The 15,448-nt window shown below is 42.4% G+C and overlaps 1 protein-coding gene across 1 annotated transcript in view; it reads right to left on the bottom strand.

Annotated features, from left to right (window-relative positions):
* Nucleotides 1-15,448, bottom strand: part of DNAH14 (dynein axonemal heavy chain 14) — a 1,270,113-nt gene that overhangs the window by 534,371 nt on the left and 720,294 nt on the right. The window contains exon 48 of the mRNA XM_086926153.1: nucleotides 1,168-1,361. Within this exon, the coding sequence (XP_086782279.1) occupies nucleotides 1,168-1,361 (194 nt within the window). The remainder of the gene's footprint in view (nucleotides 1-1,167; nucleotides 1,362-15,448) is intronic.

Below are 15,448 nucleotides of genomic sequence, written 5' to 3'. Positions count from 1 at the left end.
TTTTAGAGTATTTTTTATGTACCTTGTCCATGTTTGTTAGTCAAATGACCTTACTCAATGCAGCTATGAAAGTGTTTAAAAATAAGGCCTGGGCAGATGTTGGAAGCCAGTGGCCACGGTATGCCAATTTTGCAAAGCTAGTGCTTTTTGCACTACGGGCTAGGGAAAAGGTGCATTTCACTGCATGTAGTTGCTTTTCCCTATTGAGCTAATCATCTGCAGAGTGTTCTAATGCTTACCAAAAATGTACTTAAGTGGTAAACATAGATGTTTGGTAAATATCCCGAAATAACACATTTAATAAAAATTGCTTTTCTCTGTTTGAAAGCCCTACATTTCTGATTGAACCAGTAGCTGCGGAGGATAACATGTTTGCATTTTGCCACATGTTCTGCCACATGCCTGTAGATATCACTTTCAGAGTTGCTGAATTGGCTAGCATTTATACAGATATTAGAAGAACACCTGCATTGCCCAGTTGCAAGTGTGGGCATCCTGAGTGTGCCAACACCCAACTTTGGCAAATATAAATAATAATGTGGAGGCCATGAAAAATACCTTGAGCAATTGATTCTTGGTGCTTTGAAGCCCTGTTCTGAAACTTAACTAGTCCTGGACGTTTTTGGGTGAAGTACCTTGTAGTGTATAAGAAGTGCATGTAGTCAGGATGCCTGATATGTGTGCATATGTGGGACTCTCTACTTGACTTTCCCCATAAAAGTGGTGCCACATGCTATAGGCATGAGTTGATGGATGGTGGTACATCAGGTTAAGCTGAGCAGGAAGACGTGCTAACTATAACTTATGCCAGTTACGTGAGTTGGATGTGTTTGCCCATTATAAGATACATATTCAAATGCTGTTCACAAGCAGGAGTTTTGGAGTTAAAGGACGCCCCTATAGGTAGAGTGAGGAATGGGAATCCATTCCTGTGCCCACTCCCTCTCTCCACTGATGAAGGAGTCGAAGTGAAAATGAAACTGTTAGTGTCTTTGAGATGGACCAGTACTGGACCCCTGCTTACCTGCATGGGTGCAGTGGAAACATCTAAATCTTCTCACTGCATCAATCTATTGATTTACATATGGACCAGGACAAGTCAGCTTGTGGTTCTTCTTGTGGTAGCCCAGTTCATTGGTTGCAGCACAGTGCGTTGTTAAATCTTACCTTTCGAAATCTTGGTGCTCCAAGAGTGTCTTTGCCTTTCCTGGACAGCTTGTTGAGGATTTGCGCCTGTGTTCTGGAAGCACTGGTGTGAGCTCCAAATTGAATCGCGGACACAATAATACCTTTTGTTCTTTTGGACAGATGAGAACTTCCGTACACCAGACTATCGGCATCGATGCTAGCAAGAGAGATCTCTGTCATAAAGGTGATAAAAGACAACTGTTAGATACCAAGTAGGAAAAAGCTCATCAATGTACCACTCCAGTTGGACTTACATTTTTTTTTGATTATCAACTTTCTTTTCTCTTGGCTGCTAGCATGAATCAGTTAAGTATGTAATATTAGTATTCTATAGTGGTATATGCATTTTTTAAAGATTTCCCTCCAAAATCTCTCCTCTTATTTTGTACTACTGCTAATCTATATATATTTTCCAATACGAAGTTAGACACTGATGCCTCAAGTGTTTACAACTCCATTCCTCTCAAACCATATATCCTAAATGAGCACACCATTGCAAGTTCATGTATTATAATTACAAAGATTTACTTCATTTTTTGCTATTTTTGAAGGGCATACTCCTGACCAGTTATTTGCTCAAGTACTGTGTAAATGTTTTCACTAAAAAAGCATGCATGGATAATGTGATAGCCTTTCTAATGCTATTTAAATAATTTAATGGACTGCATACATAGCTCCAAGGAGATGTTTACAGAGATACAATCCTTTACTACAATAGACGCCTGATGTATGAAGTTTCCATTCAAAGAAGTTGTTGCAAATGGCACAATGGCACGACTTTTGTACTACTAGGTTGGTTCACAGAAGTCCGAATAGTGGTGGGTTGCAATCCAACATACCTCATCAGTATTGTTGAGGTAGGTAGTAACTTGAGACTCATTATGATTAGATACCATCACAGGGAGAGAGGCCTGCTGGGATCAGCATACCAACATGTCTGAGAATGCATTACATTTAAACAAAGCTCCTTATCCTTAAAGGGAATGGGGTAGCATTTGAAAATAAAACATTTTTTTCTTTAAAGTTTGTTGGGGAGTGGCCTACTCATACTCCCCAATAAACCTTTTTACATTCACAAATAGCAAGGGATCCTAAGGGTGCAAATGTGTTACCACTTAAACTCTGTTTGCCCCTTATTAGGGCTCATCAGTCAGCCAGTGGTTAGTTCTAGTGGCACAGTGTGCATGGTACCCAAGCCTGGGCATACCTGGGTTGCTTGGTTTCACGTTCAGGGAGGACCTGGCCTAGCAGTTCAGCCTGGACTGTTCCTATTGGAGCAAGGTCAAGGCTGATTTGCATATAGCTGGGTCCATACTGAGGTAGCATGGTGTGCAATATAATGATAGACTCAAATGCGGCCCGAGTAATTACCAGTGGCTGAGATTAATTCAAGCATTCCATTCATCACGTTTTCACATATTTTAGTGCGGCGTCCTAAGTGTGATGGGTATGCTCAGATGTGGGTCCCGTACACACAACCACTGGAGCCAGGCAACACCTGACTGAAGAGTCCAGTCGGGGCAAAACCAGTCTTGGATTCATTATGTTCCAGTTCAGAGAGGTCTTGGCCTGCTAATTCAGGCTTGATTGTTCTAAATAGGACACGGCCAAGGATTGCTTTTTGTATATTTCAGGGTAACATACCATGCTAAATCGTTATTTGGAAGAGACACCCTAAACATGCCTTTTCCAACTATCGATTCGTTATGCATTTCTAAACCTATTATGCAATTCAGTAACCTGTTACAGAATCGCAAAACAGGGTTAATAGATTTTAAAAAGCCATTTTTGGTAGAAAACTCTATGATCACAAAATGGCTTTGTATATCAGGCCCACAGCATCTTAAACTCATTATAGCAAGTATGGGTTCAGTAAAATCCAGAGCATAATCAGGAGGGGGTCAGTGGAAAAATATTGGCAACACATTGTATAAGCATTTGTTTAACATCACACAGTGTACATAATTAAAAATGCTAAAAGTTTGAGTCTCTTGCCGATAAATTTATTTAGTCCAAATGTTCTCAATATTTTGTAAATTGCCAAAGCAAGAAATAGAACCCATATAACCAAGGTACAAGGTATACTTGGTAAACTCAAACATATATGGACAATGGTAGTAAATGCAAATACAGTAACAATTGTGGAACATGCCAGACACAACCGGAACCCTTAAAATACAACAGTAGCATCCTCTATATTCATTCCACCATGCACTTTGGTATCACCCCTTAGAAAAGGTTTCAGCATTGGTTAGTTATGCCCCATACTAAACAACGGCCTACTACTGACACACACGTGTTGTGTGATTTTAACACTAAGATAGGCTCAGGCAGGCAAGGATGAAGCCACCAAAGCTTTCCCTTACCACCATAATTTTAAAAATATCACAATTAAGTGGTCTGCCGTTGTTGCTTACATCTTAGATATCAAAATCATGTCAGCCAACACTACCTTTGCAAGCAATATTTACATTGCGGTCAACATTTTACACTGCAGTAGTGCATATACAAATAAAATATATTCATGTTCAATGGCAACCAAGATTGACTACAATCCTTTTGAAATTAACCTTAATCCTATACAAATAGCAATGTTTGCCCTTAATTCTAAAATTGATCATAATGTGATAAATAAAGGTGTCACTGACATTTTCAAGGAGAACTCAAGCTGAGCTCAACATAAGAGACTTATATGACTTGAAATGTTTACAATCATCCATTAAGGAGATCAAAAACAAACCCAAAATATAAATCATATAGACAAAATAATTGTAAATTGCTACTAGTGATCTAGAAATCCTACTATTAAATTGAAAACAGTCAAATGCAACCTAATTTGAAACAACAGCGAGATAGTGACTGTTGGAAACTACAAACTATGAGTATTATGCACCTCGGAATGGCAAGTAAAAAAGAATTATTGAACAAAGAGAGGACTTTGTAGATGGATTATAGAATTACTGACAAAGAAAATTTGACAATATGAATTCTTGAATTGAGCAATCTAATAGGTAGTTGGAAGAATTTGTTTCCAACAAGAAAAGATATCTAGGGTCACCTTCGACACTTACATGCCCCTTTTGGAGGGACAACATTGAAATATGAACTTTAAAAAAAGTAAAAAATAAACACCTTGTCTGCACAGTCTCCTAAGTAACCAGTTTGGAAGGTGACACAAACAGATCCGGTTTGGGGGAACAGACATGTTTCTAGATTGATAACGAATGAATGAAAGCTGAACCTTCTCGCACTCAAAGTTATTAGTTTGGGTGAAACAGTGCAGAAAGAGTGGTTAGGTGCTACCTGAGTTCCTCCTTCTGAGTCTTGGAGGATGGAATAATACTTATGATAGCGCCATTCCAGTCAGGAATGGCGTCTCCAGAAGCACACTGAGTCGAAAAATTTCTTTAAACTTGATACTTTCAAAATAAAGTTTTATTGAAACGTTAGGTTTCTCTTTTTGTAATCCTTAGTTTTTCACATGATTCATAAATCGAAATTATATTTGGCCCAATGCATTTCGGGCAATGCTGCCCTTCATCAGGGCTATTGATTTTCTGCATCTGGCGCTCCTACGATGCCTTCATCACTTCATTTGTGACGTCTTCCAACTCTGAGAAGCCGTCTTCATGTGTAATTTGTCATACGTACCTTCTCCAATCCTACCCCTCTCCTCTACTGCTGATCATTCTAATATTAGATCCATAAAGAGGAAACTCCGGCAACACAATCTTCCACTCCCGCTCAAAGATGAGTTTTGTAAACGTATCCTTTCTTCTTATAAGATCACAAACTATTGCCACTCTCCTCAACATCTCAGTTTGCAGGAGTAGGTCCCTTCGATTGCCTTTTAACCCTTGCTCTTCTCCTCCAACTTAAAACGTGACTGCTTTACCTGAGTCAGATTTTGCAGTCCAAATCCAACAAGGAGGAAATAGAGTCATTGGTCCTTCCTTGAATGCTGCTGGTATGATGCAAGTGGAGTTGCTGGCGGCTCGTAATCTCTCTGGTGTGGCGTCCCAAAAGCGGCATCCATATCTTCTTTTTTCTGCTGTGCCATTTCCTGATCTCTTGAGGATTTAAGAGCTAAGTACGATGTTTTCCGTTTTAATAGTGTGTACATAGCTACCTCCAATTTGAAAATCTACTTGAATACATTGCTTGATCTGTTTGGAATTTTTCTTGCTAAATCTTGTGGTTTCCAGCTTGACTTTCAGCTTCCTTCCTACGGTGGCCAGAAATATAATTATTTTCATTCCTTGATATATGCAAGTTTCCATCACCTTTTTCAAGCTTTCTATTTAAAATCAGAGGTGTGGTCTCTGATCAGTTTGTTAGAGTGGTAGGCTCTCCTCTAGTTTCTCTGAAAAATTACTTGGTGGGCCTGGTCAAATGGGATTTCTTTCTGAGGTCCTTAACTCATCCTTCTTTGTCTCTTTGCTTGTATTTTCTTGCATTCCAATAATTTTGATGTTGCAGTGCCTTGTTCTATTGCAATTTAGTCTTTCCTGTGGAGCTTAGAGATGTTCTTTCATTTCCTTGATTTTTCTCTCGTTAATTACACCTCATTTGGTGACCTCAAATTTCTGACACTCTCCCCAGAATGGTAGCTACCTTGGATACATTCGTAATTGAGTAATAGACTGCAGCTTACATACTGCTAATCAAAGTAGTAAATTCTACCAAATAGCTGTCGGATTTTGCTCTTTGTTTTGGAAGTAATCTTAGGAACCCATTGATCTTCCTGATAAGAGTTCCCTAATTGCAAAATTACATTTAATGGGAAATCTCTCTTAACTGTAAACTCCATTATAATCATGCCTCCCTTTCTTGTTGGCTTCAGTTGAGTTTCACACATAGTGGAAGCCCTACATTTTTGTCTTACTTGTGATAGCTGAGTTTTAAGTGAGGAGTTCTGAATTATGTCAGAGATATGTGGGGTGGAATGTAAAGCTCATGCTTTGTAAGTTCTGTATTTCTCCTACTCATCTGCTTGGCTAAACAATTACAGTAGGCTCTTGGGTTTCAATTGAAGTTCTCTTACTTGCTAGGAAATGTCCTTTTTGTCGCAGGACCATATTTACAACAATTGCACATCATCAAGGTTACAGTAGTTAAAGACAGTAGTTATTTCTTAGCAGCACAGTATTAAGATCAGTGGTAGTAATAAGATTGAGATCTCTAGTACAGTGACCACTGACGTCCTTCGCTGGCTATTTTTCTGGGCACAATGGCCATCTCCTTTAGTGCCTTGCTGTTAGCGGAGGTTCCAACAGCTTTCCATAGGAACGAGCAAATGCCAGCTTCTGGCTCTGCCCCTTTTTTCAAACCATGAGCGCACCCAAAAAAAGCATTCACTTGCTCCTCTACTGAAGAATCTCCCAGGCACCCACTTCCTGTTCAGTCACACATTTGTGTCAATCCAGCCACTGAGCCCGTCACCTGTCTAATTCACTGACCATGAGGATGCTACTCAAACCCCTTAGTTCCACAGGTTAAGATCCTCCAGGGTCATTGCTATTCTTCTTTTTTGGCAATAATGTTTTATTAGGGAAAAAATGGCATACAGTGATTGAATGTTATCTACATGGTTTGGATTAACAAAACACATCTTATATTTAATAAGTATTAGGCAGCAGAATGTAAGAACTTTAGGAGAAAGTTTAACAAAGAGGGGTCTGGATATTCAGAACAGGCAAAATGGGGTGAGGTGATGTGGGAAAGGGGTTTGAGCAGGGCTGAGTACTGAGCCCCATATACCTCATCAGATTACCATGTCATCAGTTTCACAGACAACAGTGGGGAGTGTGCTAGGTAGTATAGTGTGGGTCAAATCAGACATGGGGAGGGCTCCTTGAGCCAGAGCACTAAATGTGGAGGCAACGGTAGACTAAGTGAGAGGTAGGACAACTGTCAAAGATTTAACATGCACTGCAGAGGATTCAGGAACGAAGGTCAGGAAAATGTTTTCCCAAAGCATATTGCTAAGAGTCTGGTAAGTGGGTCATATGTCTCGTCCAGTCAGGGTAGGGTTGCTCCATAAGAGAACATGCATGGGATGGTGAGGGAGGATATTTCCAGGATCCACTGATGAATGTGGGGCCTTGTAGCTCCCCCAACTGCGCAACCATGATCCCCTCAAACAGATGGAAATAAGTTACTTACCTATAATTACGGTTATCCAGTATTGGTATCTTTCATAGATTTACATGACTGAATCATTCCCCGTAATCGAGATGGGAGACCCACTGTATCATAATCAAGAAGTATTTAAATAATGCCGTAGGCTATAATGGCCCTGAGCCATGTTTTCTATAGCCTATCAATGTCCTTTAAAAAACAATAGAACTGAATATTGAATGTAGCCAATCAGCTGCTAGCCCCCTCTAGAACGTTCCCAGCAGAGGCTATTTCCCTCAGATTTTCCCAGCACATGCGAGAAGTAAGTATCTTAACAAATAATAAGGACATAGCCTCTACGGAGAGGAGGGTGGGTGCATTCGAATCTATGAAAGATACCAATACTGGATAACTGTAGTTCCAGGTAAGTAACTTATTTTCTTATCCAGTATTGGGGTATCTTTCATAGATTCACATGCCTTAATCAGAGTAGCAAGCAGTCATATCCAATTTTGGTTTGTGTGTTGTGGATGGTGGGTGACTTCTATCATGTAGTAAACCCCCAAAATTCGAGGTAACATGAAAAACCCCTGAGGGCTGTACCTGTGCGTACTGTTATGTTTATCAATGTACGGAGTATACTCTTAAAAGAAGGGTAAACTATCACTTATATACTAGCATTGTCATATACACAGCATTAGCGAGAGGAAAGGAAAAAGGAACAACAGCGTAACTAATAGTAGACCTTACATAGTTATGCTTTATATCTTCCAATACATGCCAGTATTTGCATCCACCATAAGAGTAAAAGACTATTTCCAATGGCTAGAAAGAGGCTTACCTTAATGGAAGCGATGGCGAAGTACCGCTTGGCCAACCGCTTCATCTGCATCCTGTGCGGATTCCAGGCTGTAGTGCTGCATGAATGTATGAATGGCCCTCCAGATTATGCACAACAGATCTTTTCCAGAGTCACTCCCGCAAAGAGAGCCACTGACTTAGCAACAGATCTGGTGGAGTGAGCCTTTGCTGTCCTTTCCAAAGGCTTGTTAGCTTGGACACAAAAGAACTGTATTGCAGCTGAAATCCATCTTGCAATAGTGGTTTTTGTTATTCTGAAAGAAGTTCCTGGAACCAATGTTGCCAGTGCCACCTGGGCGCAATGAGAATCAGGCGACATCCTTCCTGCTTCATTTTGGTCAGTACCTTGGGAATCAATGGGATGGGGGGAAGGCATAAGCAAATATCCGTGACCATTGCATTGAAAGGGCAATGCCCTGGGACCCTGGGAGGGGGAACCTGCTGGCATAGGACCAGCATTTGGCGTTGATGTTCGTGGCAAACAGGTCCAGAGCTGGCTTTCCCATAGTGCAAATACTCCATCCAGCTGGAATTGGTTGAGTTCCCATTCGTGGCAATTGTGTGTAGCTCTGCTGAAAGCATCTGCTAGCGTGTTGTGTAAGCCTGAAACATGCTCAGCCCTGAGCGAAATCCCATTCTCTGTTGCCCAACTCCACAGCTCTTGCACTTCCAGAGAAAGCGTGAGTGATTTGGTCCCTCCTGTTTGTTTATGTAGAACATACTAGTCGTGTTGTCCATACGGACCAGTACAGAAGCGCATGCTATTCTCGGCAGGAGAGCCTGTAAAGAGAGGAATGTAGCCTTCAACTCCAGGCTATTGATATGACTTTGTTTTTGAGAATTGGACCATTTGCCTTGATTTTGAAGGTCCTGCACATGACCTCCCCAGCCTTCCATGGGGGCATCCTTTGTCAGGATGAAGCTTGGTATGTTTTGCAAGAAAGTAAGCCCTTTTGAAAGATTTGGTGTGTGGTACCACCATTGCATTGCTATGGTCATGGCATCAGTAACCTGAATGATGTCTTCGAAAGATCCCGAAATTTGAAGCCATTGCTTTTGCAATTCTTCCTCGAGAGGTCGAATTTTGAGTCTGACAAAGGAAACCAGGTCTATCGCTGATGAGCACATCCCTAGGAGCGACTTGTATTTCCTTACTGAAACAGACTTTTTTCTTGAGAAGGTCATGGCCAACAGTCGTAGATGGGTTTGACGTTTTTCCCACAAGAATGCTTTGCATTGGATCGTGTCTGAGCTGGCTTCCAGGAATTATACTATTTGATTGGGAATAAATGAAGACACTTTTGATGTTCAGTGTCAACCCCAGCTTGCTGAACAGCAGAAGACAAGCGTTCGTAGTCATGGTTGCTTGCCTTGCCGTTGGTGCCTCTAGCAGCTAGTCGTCGAAGTAGAGGAATACTTGGTGACCTTGAGAACGTAGGGCTGCGGCCACCGGCGTGAGGCACTTTGTATATCCTGGGTGCCGACTTGAGGCCAAAAGAAAGAACTTTATATTGGTAGTGGATACCAGCCACAGTGAATCTGAGGAATTGTGGATGCTTCTGATGAATGGGGATGTGGAAGTATGCGTCTTCCAAATCCAGGTAGGTCATAAAGTCTTTTGCTGGGACGTTGTAAGATCTCGGCCAGAGTTAACATCCTGAAAGTTTGCTTCCTCAGGAACTTGTTTAACTTTCTGACATTCAAAATCAGTCTCCATTCCCCTGACTTCTTCATAATGAAGAAAAACGGGAATAGAAACCTTGACCTCTTTGCAGAGTTGGAATTTCCTCGATAACTCCTTTTCAGAGCATAACTTTTGCTTCTTTGTGCAATAAGTAAAGAGGAGGGGGTTGGGTTCCCCTGGATGGAGTAGTTGGAGGTTTCTCTACAAACTCCAGAGTATGATCGAAGGGAATCAAATCCAGCACTCAATGGTCCATTGTTATACTCTCCCGCAGCTGGAAGAAACTGGAGATCTTTGCACCCTCAGGAGATAATTACTTTCTCCTGTTATCTCTGCCTTGGGTTGATGCTCTCTTTCGGCCCCCTTGACGAGAGAAACCAGCCATGGAAGGTTGACGATAGGTAGCAGGTTGGTAGGCTTGCCTGTTTTGTGGCTGATAGGGTTGATATTGTTGTGCCCTCTGGAAGTTTCCTCTGTAGGTGGCAAAACCATGTCCTTTTGCTCCCCTGAACGGTATTTTCATGTACCGGAGGGAGCCTAAAAATGTTCCTGTATGTGTATCATTTTTGAGAGATAGAAGCGCCTCATCTATATGTTTACCAAACAAAGCATCCCCATCAAAAGCCATATCCTGGTCCTTTGTTTTGACCTCCGGTCTAAAGGTGGTGGCTTTCAACCTCCCTTGGCGCCTCAAGACTGCTGCACTTGCCAATTGGTGAAACCCCATGTTGGCTATGTCCATAGCACAGTTGATTGTCTCAGAGGCTGCCTACTCTCCGTCTAAGAGGATTTTTTCAGGCTTCCTGCCTCTTATCCTCCAGAATGAGGTCTAGTAGGGAGGCCATATCCGACCACATCTGTCTATCATAGCGGCCGATGATAGCCAAAGCGTTGGTGGCCTTGATGTTAGTTGCAACCATGGCAGAGAAACGCTTCCCCACGATATCCAGCTTACGCCCTTCTTTGTCCAGAGGGGTTGAGATTGGGGTGGCCGGGTTCTTTGATCTCCTTTGTGCTGCCTGGGAAATAACAGAATCTGGCTTAGGGTGGCCTGTCAGGCAGAAAGATGAATCTTCTGGGGCCCTGTACTTCTTCTCTATGCGAGAGAGCACAGGTGGTATCGTGGCCGGGGTCTTCATCATCTTCACTCCCTTTTGCCTGATGTAATCTATGATTGGTATTGTTCGCATGGATTTTCTAGCTTCCTCTTTAAAATCATAAAGGAAGCAGCCTGTATGTTAAACAGACATGGGGAGATGGAATCTATTAGAAGCCCTATCCATTAAGTTGTGGAAACCCCCTCTGTCTTCTGGAGGGGAATCTGCTGGATGGTGTGACGGAGGAGAGGGAGTGTTTGTAGTCTTCCCAAGGATCTGCAGACGTAGGTTCTGAAATTTCACCTTCTTCTCTCGCCTCAGCCAAGGAGGAAGGGTCGACCCGATCAGGCTCCTGTATAAGAGGGCGTGGTACTGTAGGTGTCACTGGCGAAACCGGTGTTTCAATGGACTGTGGTTGAACCTGAGAATGCTCCTTGTCAACATTTCGAGATGGAAATCTTTGTTTGTAGTCAGCTAGCATAGCCTGAACGTCCTGAATCAAGGATGGTGAAAGACGTGCTATCTCTCTAGGGCGAGATTCGTGAGTATAGTCATAGTGTTGATAATGATGTGGTGGTGCCAGATATGGTTGATAGTATTGTTCATCTTCATGGTCCTCGTCTTCTTCCTGGCTCTTAACATGCAACTCTGATGAACTTTAGGCCCTCCTGTATACTCCATCTTCATCTTCTTCTGACTCCTGTAGGTCTAAAAGGTGCGAAGGAGGCAAAGGGGAGATCTTACCTTATGCTGACATTTCCAGATGAAAAACTTTTTTCGTAACCTTAATCATTATCGACAGTGGCGTCGAGGGAATCCTAGCCACCGACAATGGAATGCTGGTCGCCAAACGAGTTTGTTGCATTCCATGTTGCTGTCAACAGTGTTGTCGTCGACAGAATCATCATCGGTGACATCGCCGTTGACCGTGCAATCATCAGCTGGGATGTCATCAACAGTGTCAGCGTCAAAGACAGTAGGGACTTTGATGGTATAGTCGTCAACTGTATCTTCGTCAACTTCGCTAATGGAGCCTTCGTCGACTGCACAGATGGGGTGGATATCCACGATGACGGCGTCAACGATGCTCTCGTCGACAGTACGGTCCTGGAGATGGCCCCTATCGTCATTGTACCTGCCGTCAACGGGACTGACGACGTAACAGTGTAACTTGTCATCATCGATTGTCTAGTGACTGTCGTCGAGGGAGGCATTGTCCATGGGGATTTTTCAGTTCTGAATTTCCTGGATCTGATGAGGAGGCTCCATGGTGTTTCTTTTCTTTCCTCACTTGAGTAGGGGAGACTGAAGATGAAGGATCAGAGGAGACTTTAGAATATTTCTCCTGTTTTGAGCTCTTGCTCTCTGCGGATTTAAGGTGCTTCCTACCCTCTCCAGAGTCTTTCTCCTGAGATCTTGCTCTCTTGTGAGGCTTGGACAAACCATCACCGTCCAGTGCTTAGTGGATTGCAGCCATAAAAGCAGCCTCCCTTCTCTATCTCTTAGGGTTTTTGAATAGAAAGTGCAACAAATATTGCACTGCTTTACCTCATGGGCGGGATGGAGGCAATAAATGCAGTCCTTGTGAGGATCATCAACATGGACCCCTTTCTTGCCACAGGTTGTGCAGAGTCCTTTCTTATTAGAAATGATGAAAAAACATTTTAGGAAAAAATCCTAGAATGTAGAAGAAAACTGAGTAGAACTCAGGGAGAATCTCTTCACACACAATGCGCGGTGAAAATCTAAGGGAAACTGTCTGCTGGGATGGTTCTAGAGTGTGCTAGCTGCTGATTGATTGCATTCAACATTTAGTAATTTTTTTTAAAAAAAGACTTAGAGAGGCTATATAAAACGTGACTCAGGGCCATTATAACCTATGGCATTATTTAAATACTTCTTGTTTATGATACTGTGGGACTCTCATCTCGACGACGGGGAATGATTAGGCATGTGAATCTATGAAAGATACCCCAATACTGGATAAGCTGCTATATTCACTTTAGTGCTGTGCTGTTCAATCGAACTCCTAAATATGATACATTTTTGTCATGGATTGTGTACTTGATGCTATGGCAGTGGGCAATCTTCACCATTTCTGCCGCCAGTGAAGTAGCTGTGTATTTATGTAAATAAGTGCCAAGTTCATGACATCTTCAAGACCGTGAAACATGGCCAGATGTGCTGATAGTGGGTCACTGATTTTTATCGCATAGATCATTTGTCCATAAAGGCTGCCAGAAGATATTTAGGTTATTACAGTGCCAGAGGTTAGGGGGTAGGTCCAATCTCTGCGTGCCACATCTCCAGCAGTCATCACTAGGCCTGTTCTGTGTAGCCTTAAGGAGGACCAATACCAGAAATGCAAAATTTGAACATGTAAAAATGTAGCCTGGCCTCCCTTACAACCTTGTCATATGTGAAGGCACTGCTATTCTTAGCACCATCAATCTGGTTTCATGTCCACTCATTTTGGAAAATGACAATAATTTTGAATGAAGATGCTGATTAGACTAGTGTAAAGGGAGAAAAGACTGCATAACTTTACAAATTATTGGAACCAATTCAGCTCCAGGGTCAGTAGACTTGTATAAGCAAAGGCTCCCTACCTCATTTTATTCTAACTAAATATCCCAGGGAATCCAGAATTTCCAGTGAGAAGGAAATTGTGTAGAATCACATTTTGTGCTGGTTGATGGCATCAGTGGGAGGAGCTTTTAGATGAAGTCCAGTCAGGCTATTTTTGGAGCTTTGGGCAAAATAACAGGGAGACTCACAGAGAGTGTTTTGAGTTGGCTTTCTCCCTGACTATGTCTGACACTTACCATTTCAAAAGAAATACATGCACTGAAGCCTAGCCAATTACTTCTTCTCAGCTCTGCAACCAATCACCACTTCTCATCTCTGCAGTATCTGTGGGCAGCTGATGTATTTGCTCCTGGCTGTCAGGTTAGACTATAAATGTATTTCCAGATTATTTGCCATTGCCCAGCTAAACCCTTTGTGCCTGTAGTATGCTGCACATTAATGTTAGACGCTCTTGTGCTGGTTGTGCGAGAGTGTCTCTCGCAGCCAATTGTGTTCTTTCGAATGTAATTCCACAGTCGGGCCTCGAACGATGCGGGCCAGGATTCTGCTAACGTTGATCAGTTGTTGGAAATCCTAATACACAGCGGGAGCGCCTGGCTGTGGGTGCTTTAATTGAGAATAAATACTCTTACCTCACGACTTCTTCGAAAGCGTATTACTTCATTTGGCGACAAGGACGAAAACGAGTCTGCGCATCCGGCACCCACCAGCACAGTTTCTACATTTTTACCTATTTTCATTTCCTCTGGGCCGCCTTCGCTTCTCTGCCTCTTTCCTGCTTCAACTTGGAGGTCCTTGGCTGATTTCCTTTTCCGGCATGCCTCTTCATATTTTGTGGTCCGCATTTTCAATCTGACTGGCTAATGAAATGGATTTCGCCCACATCGCCTCCTCGACGTTCTGTTGCTTAGCAACTGAGGAAGCCTCTTCGAAGCTGACGCTCCTTGCTCATTACGCTCCCCATAAGCGTATCCTAGCAATGGAAGCAAGCTTCTCCGAGGTATTTCGACGCTCCTTGGTCATCACGCTCCATGCCCTCACGCTGTCAGCCATTTTAATTTGCATAATTACACCAGCAACTCAATGCGGAAAGTTTACAGTTTGCTTCACTGCTTGGTGTTTGTTTCTTCGCATTGCTGATCTACCCAGGTAGGATCCAACCTTCACACCCTCACAGTGACAGGCACACTTTTCTTGGGTAAATTTCAGCCTGCGCTTTTCAACGGTGACGGGCACACCTTTCATATGCACTTTATAGTTAAAATCATTTTGTCATTGTTCGTTAACATTTTTGCTTCAACTGCCTCTATGTCATTACAAAGACTTGCCTGAAACTGTGAAAAATAGTAACTAATTCACCTCATTTCATTACTGCACTTTGAAGATTATTTTATTCATAATCAAGCACTTACTGAAAATGTTGCTACTGTATTAACCACAACTTCACTTGCAGCAAATGTTTGCCTATCCAATTTCTTTGATGGCTACTTCTCAGCAATTTGTGCAACCTCCTCCTTTTTCACAACGACCTGGTAAACCTGGAATTCCATGGCGCCAATGGGTTAAGGCTTTTGAAAACCATATTGTTGCCATAGACGCTGTAAAATTTTCTCCTGCTCGCAAAGTGGCTATTCTTTATGGTTGTCTGGGACTTGCTGCGCAACATGTGTTTGAGAATTTACCAAAGTTTCCCAAGCTGGCGATGCGGAACATTGGAATCCTTATAAAGAAGCCTTAGCTCGCTTGGCAAGACATTATGATCAGGAATCAAACATTATGCTTGAGAGACATAATTTTCACAGGAGAAAACAACATGAGGATGAAACAGTGGATGAGTACATTGCTGCATTACGCGTTCTTGCATCCACTTGTGAGTTTGAGGCAGATCCAGAAATATATATTCATGATC

Source organism: Lissotriton vulgaris, chromosome 6, assembly GCF_964263255.1.
Source record: "Lissotriton vulgaris chromosome 6, aLisVul1.2, whole genome shotgun sequence".
NCBI classification, from domain to species: domain Eukaryota; kingdom Metazoa; phylum Chordata; class Amphibia; order Caudata; family Salamandridae; genus Lissotriton; species Lissotriton vulgaris.
The sequence above is the reverse complement of the archived record's forward strand: the minus strand, read 5'-3'. Positions and strand labels throughout refer to the sequence as shown.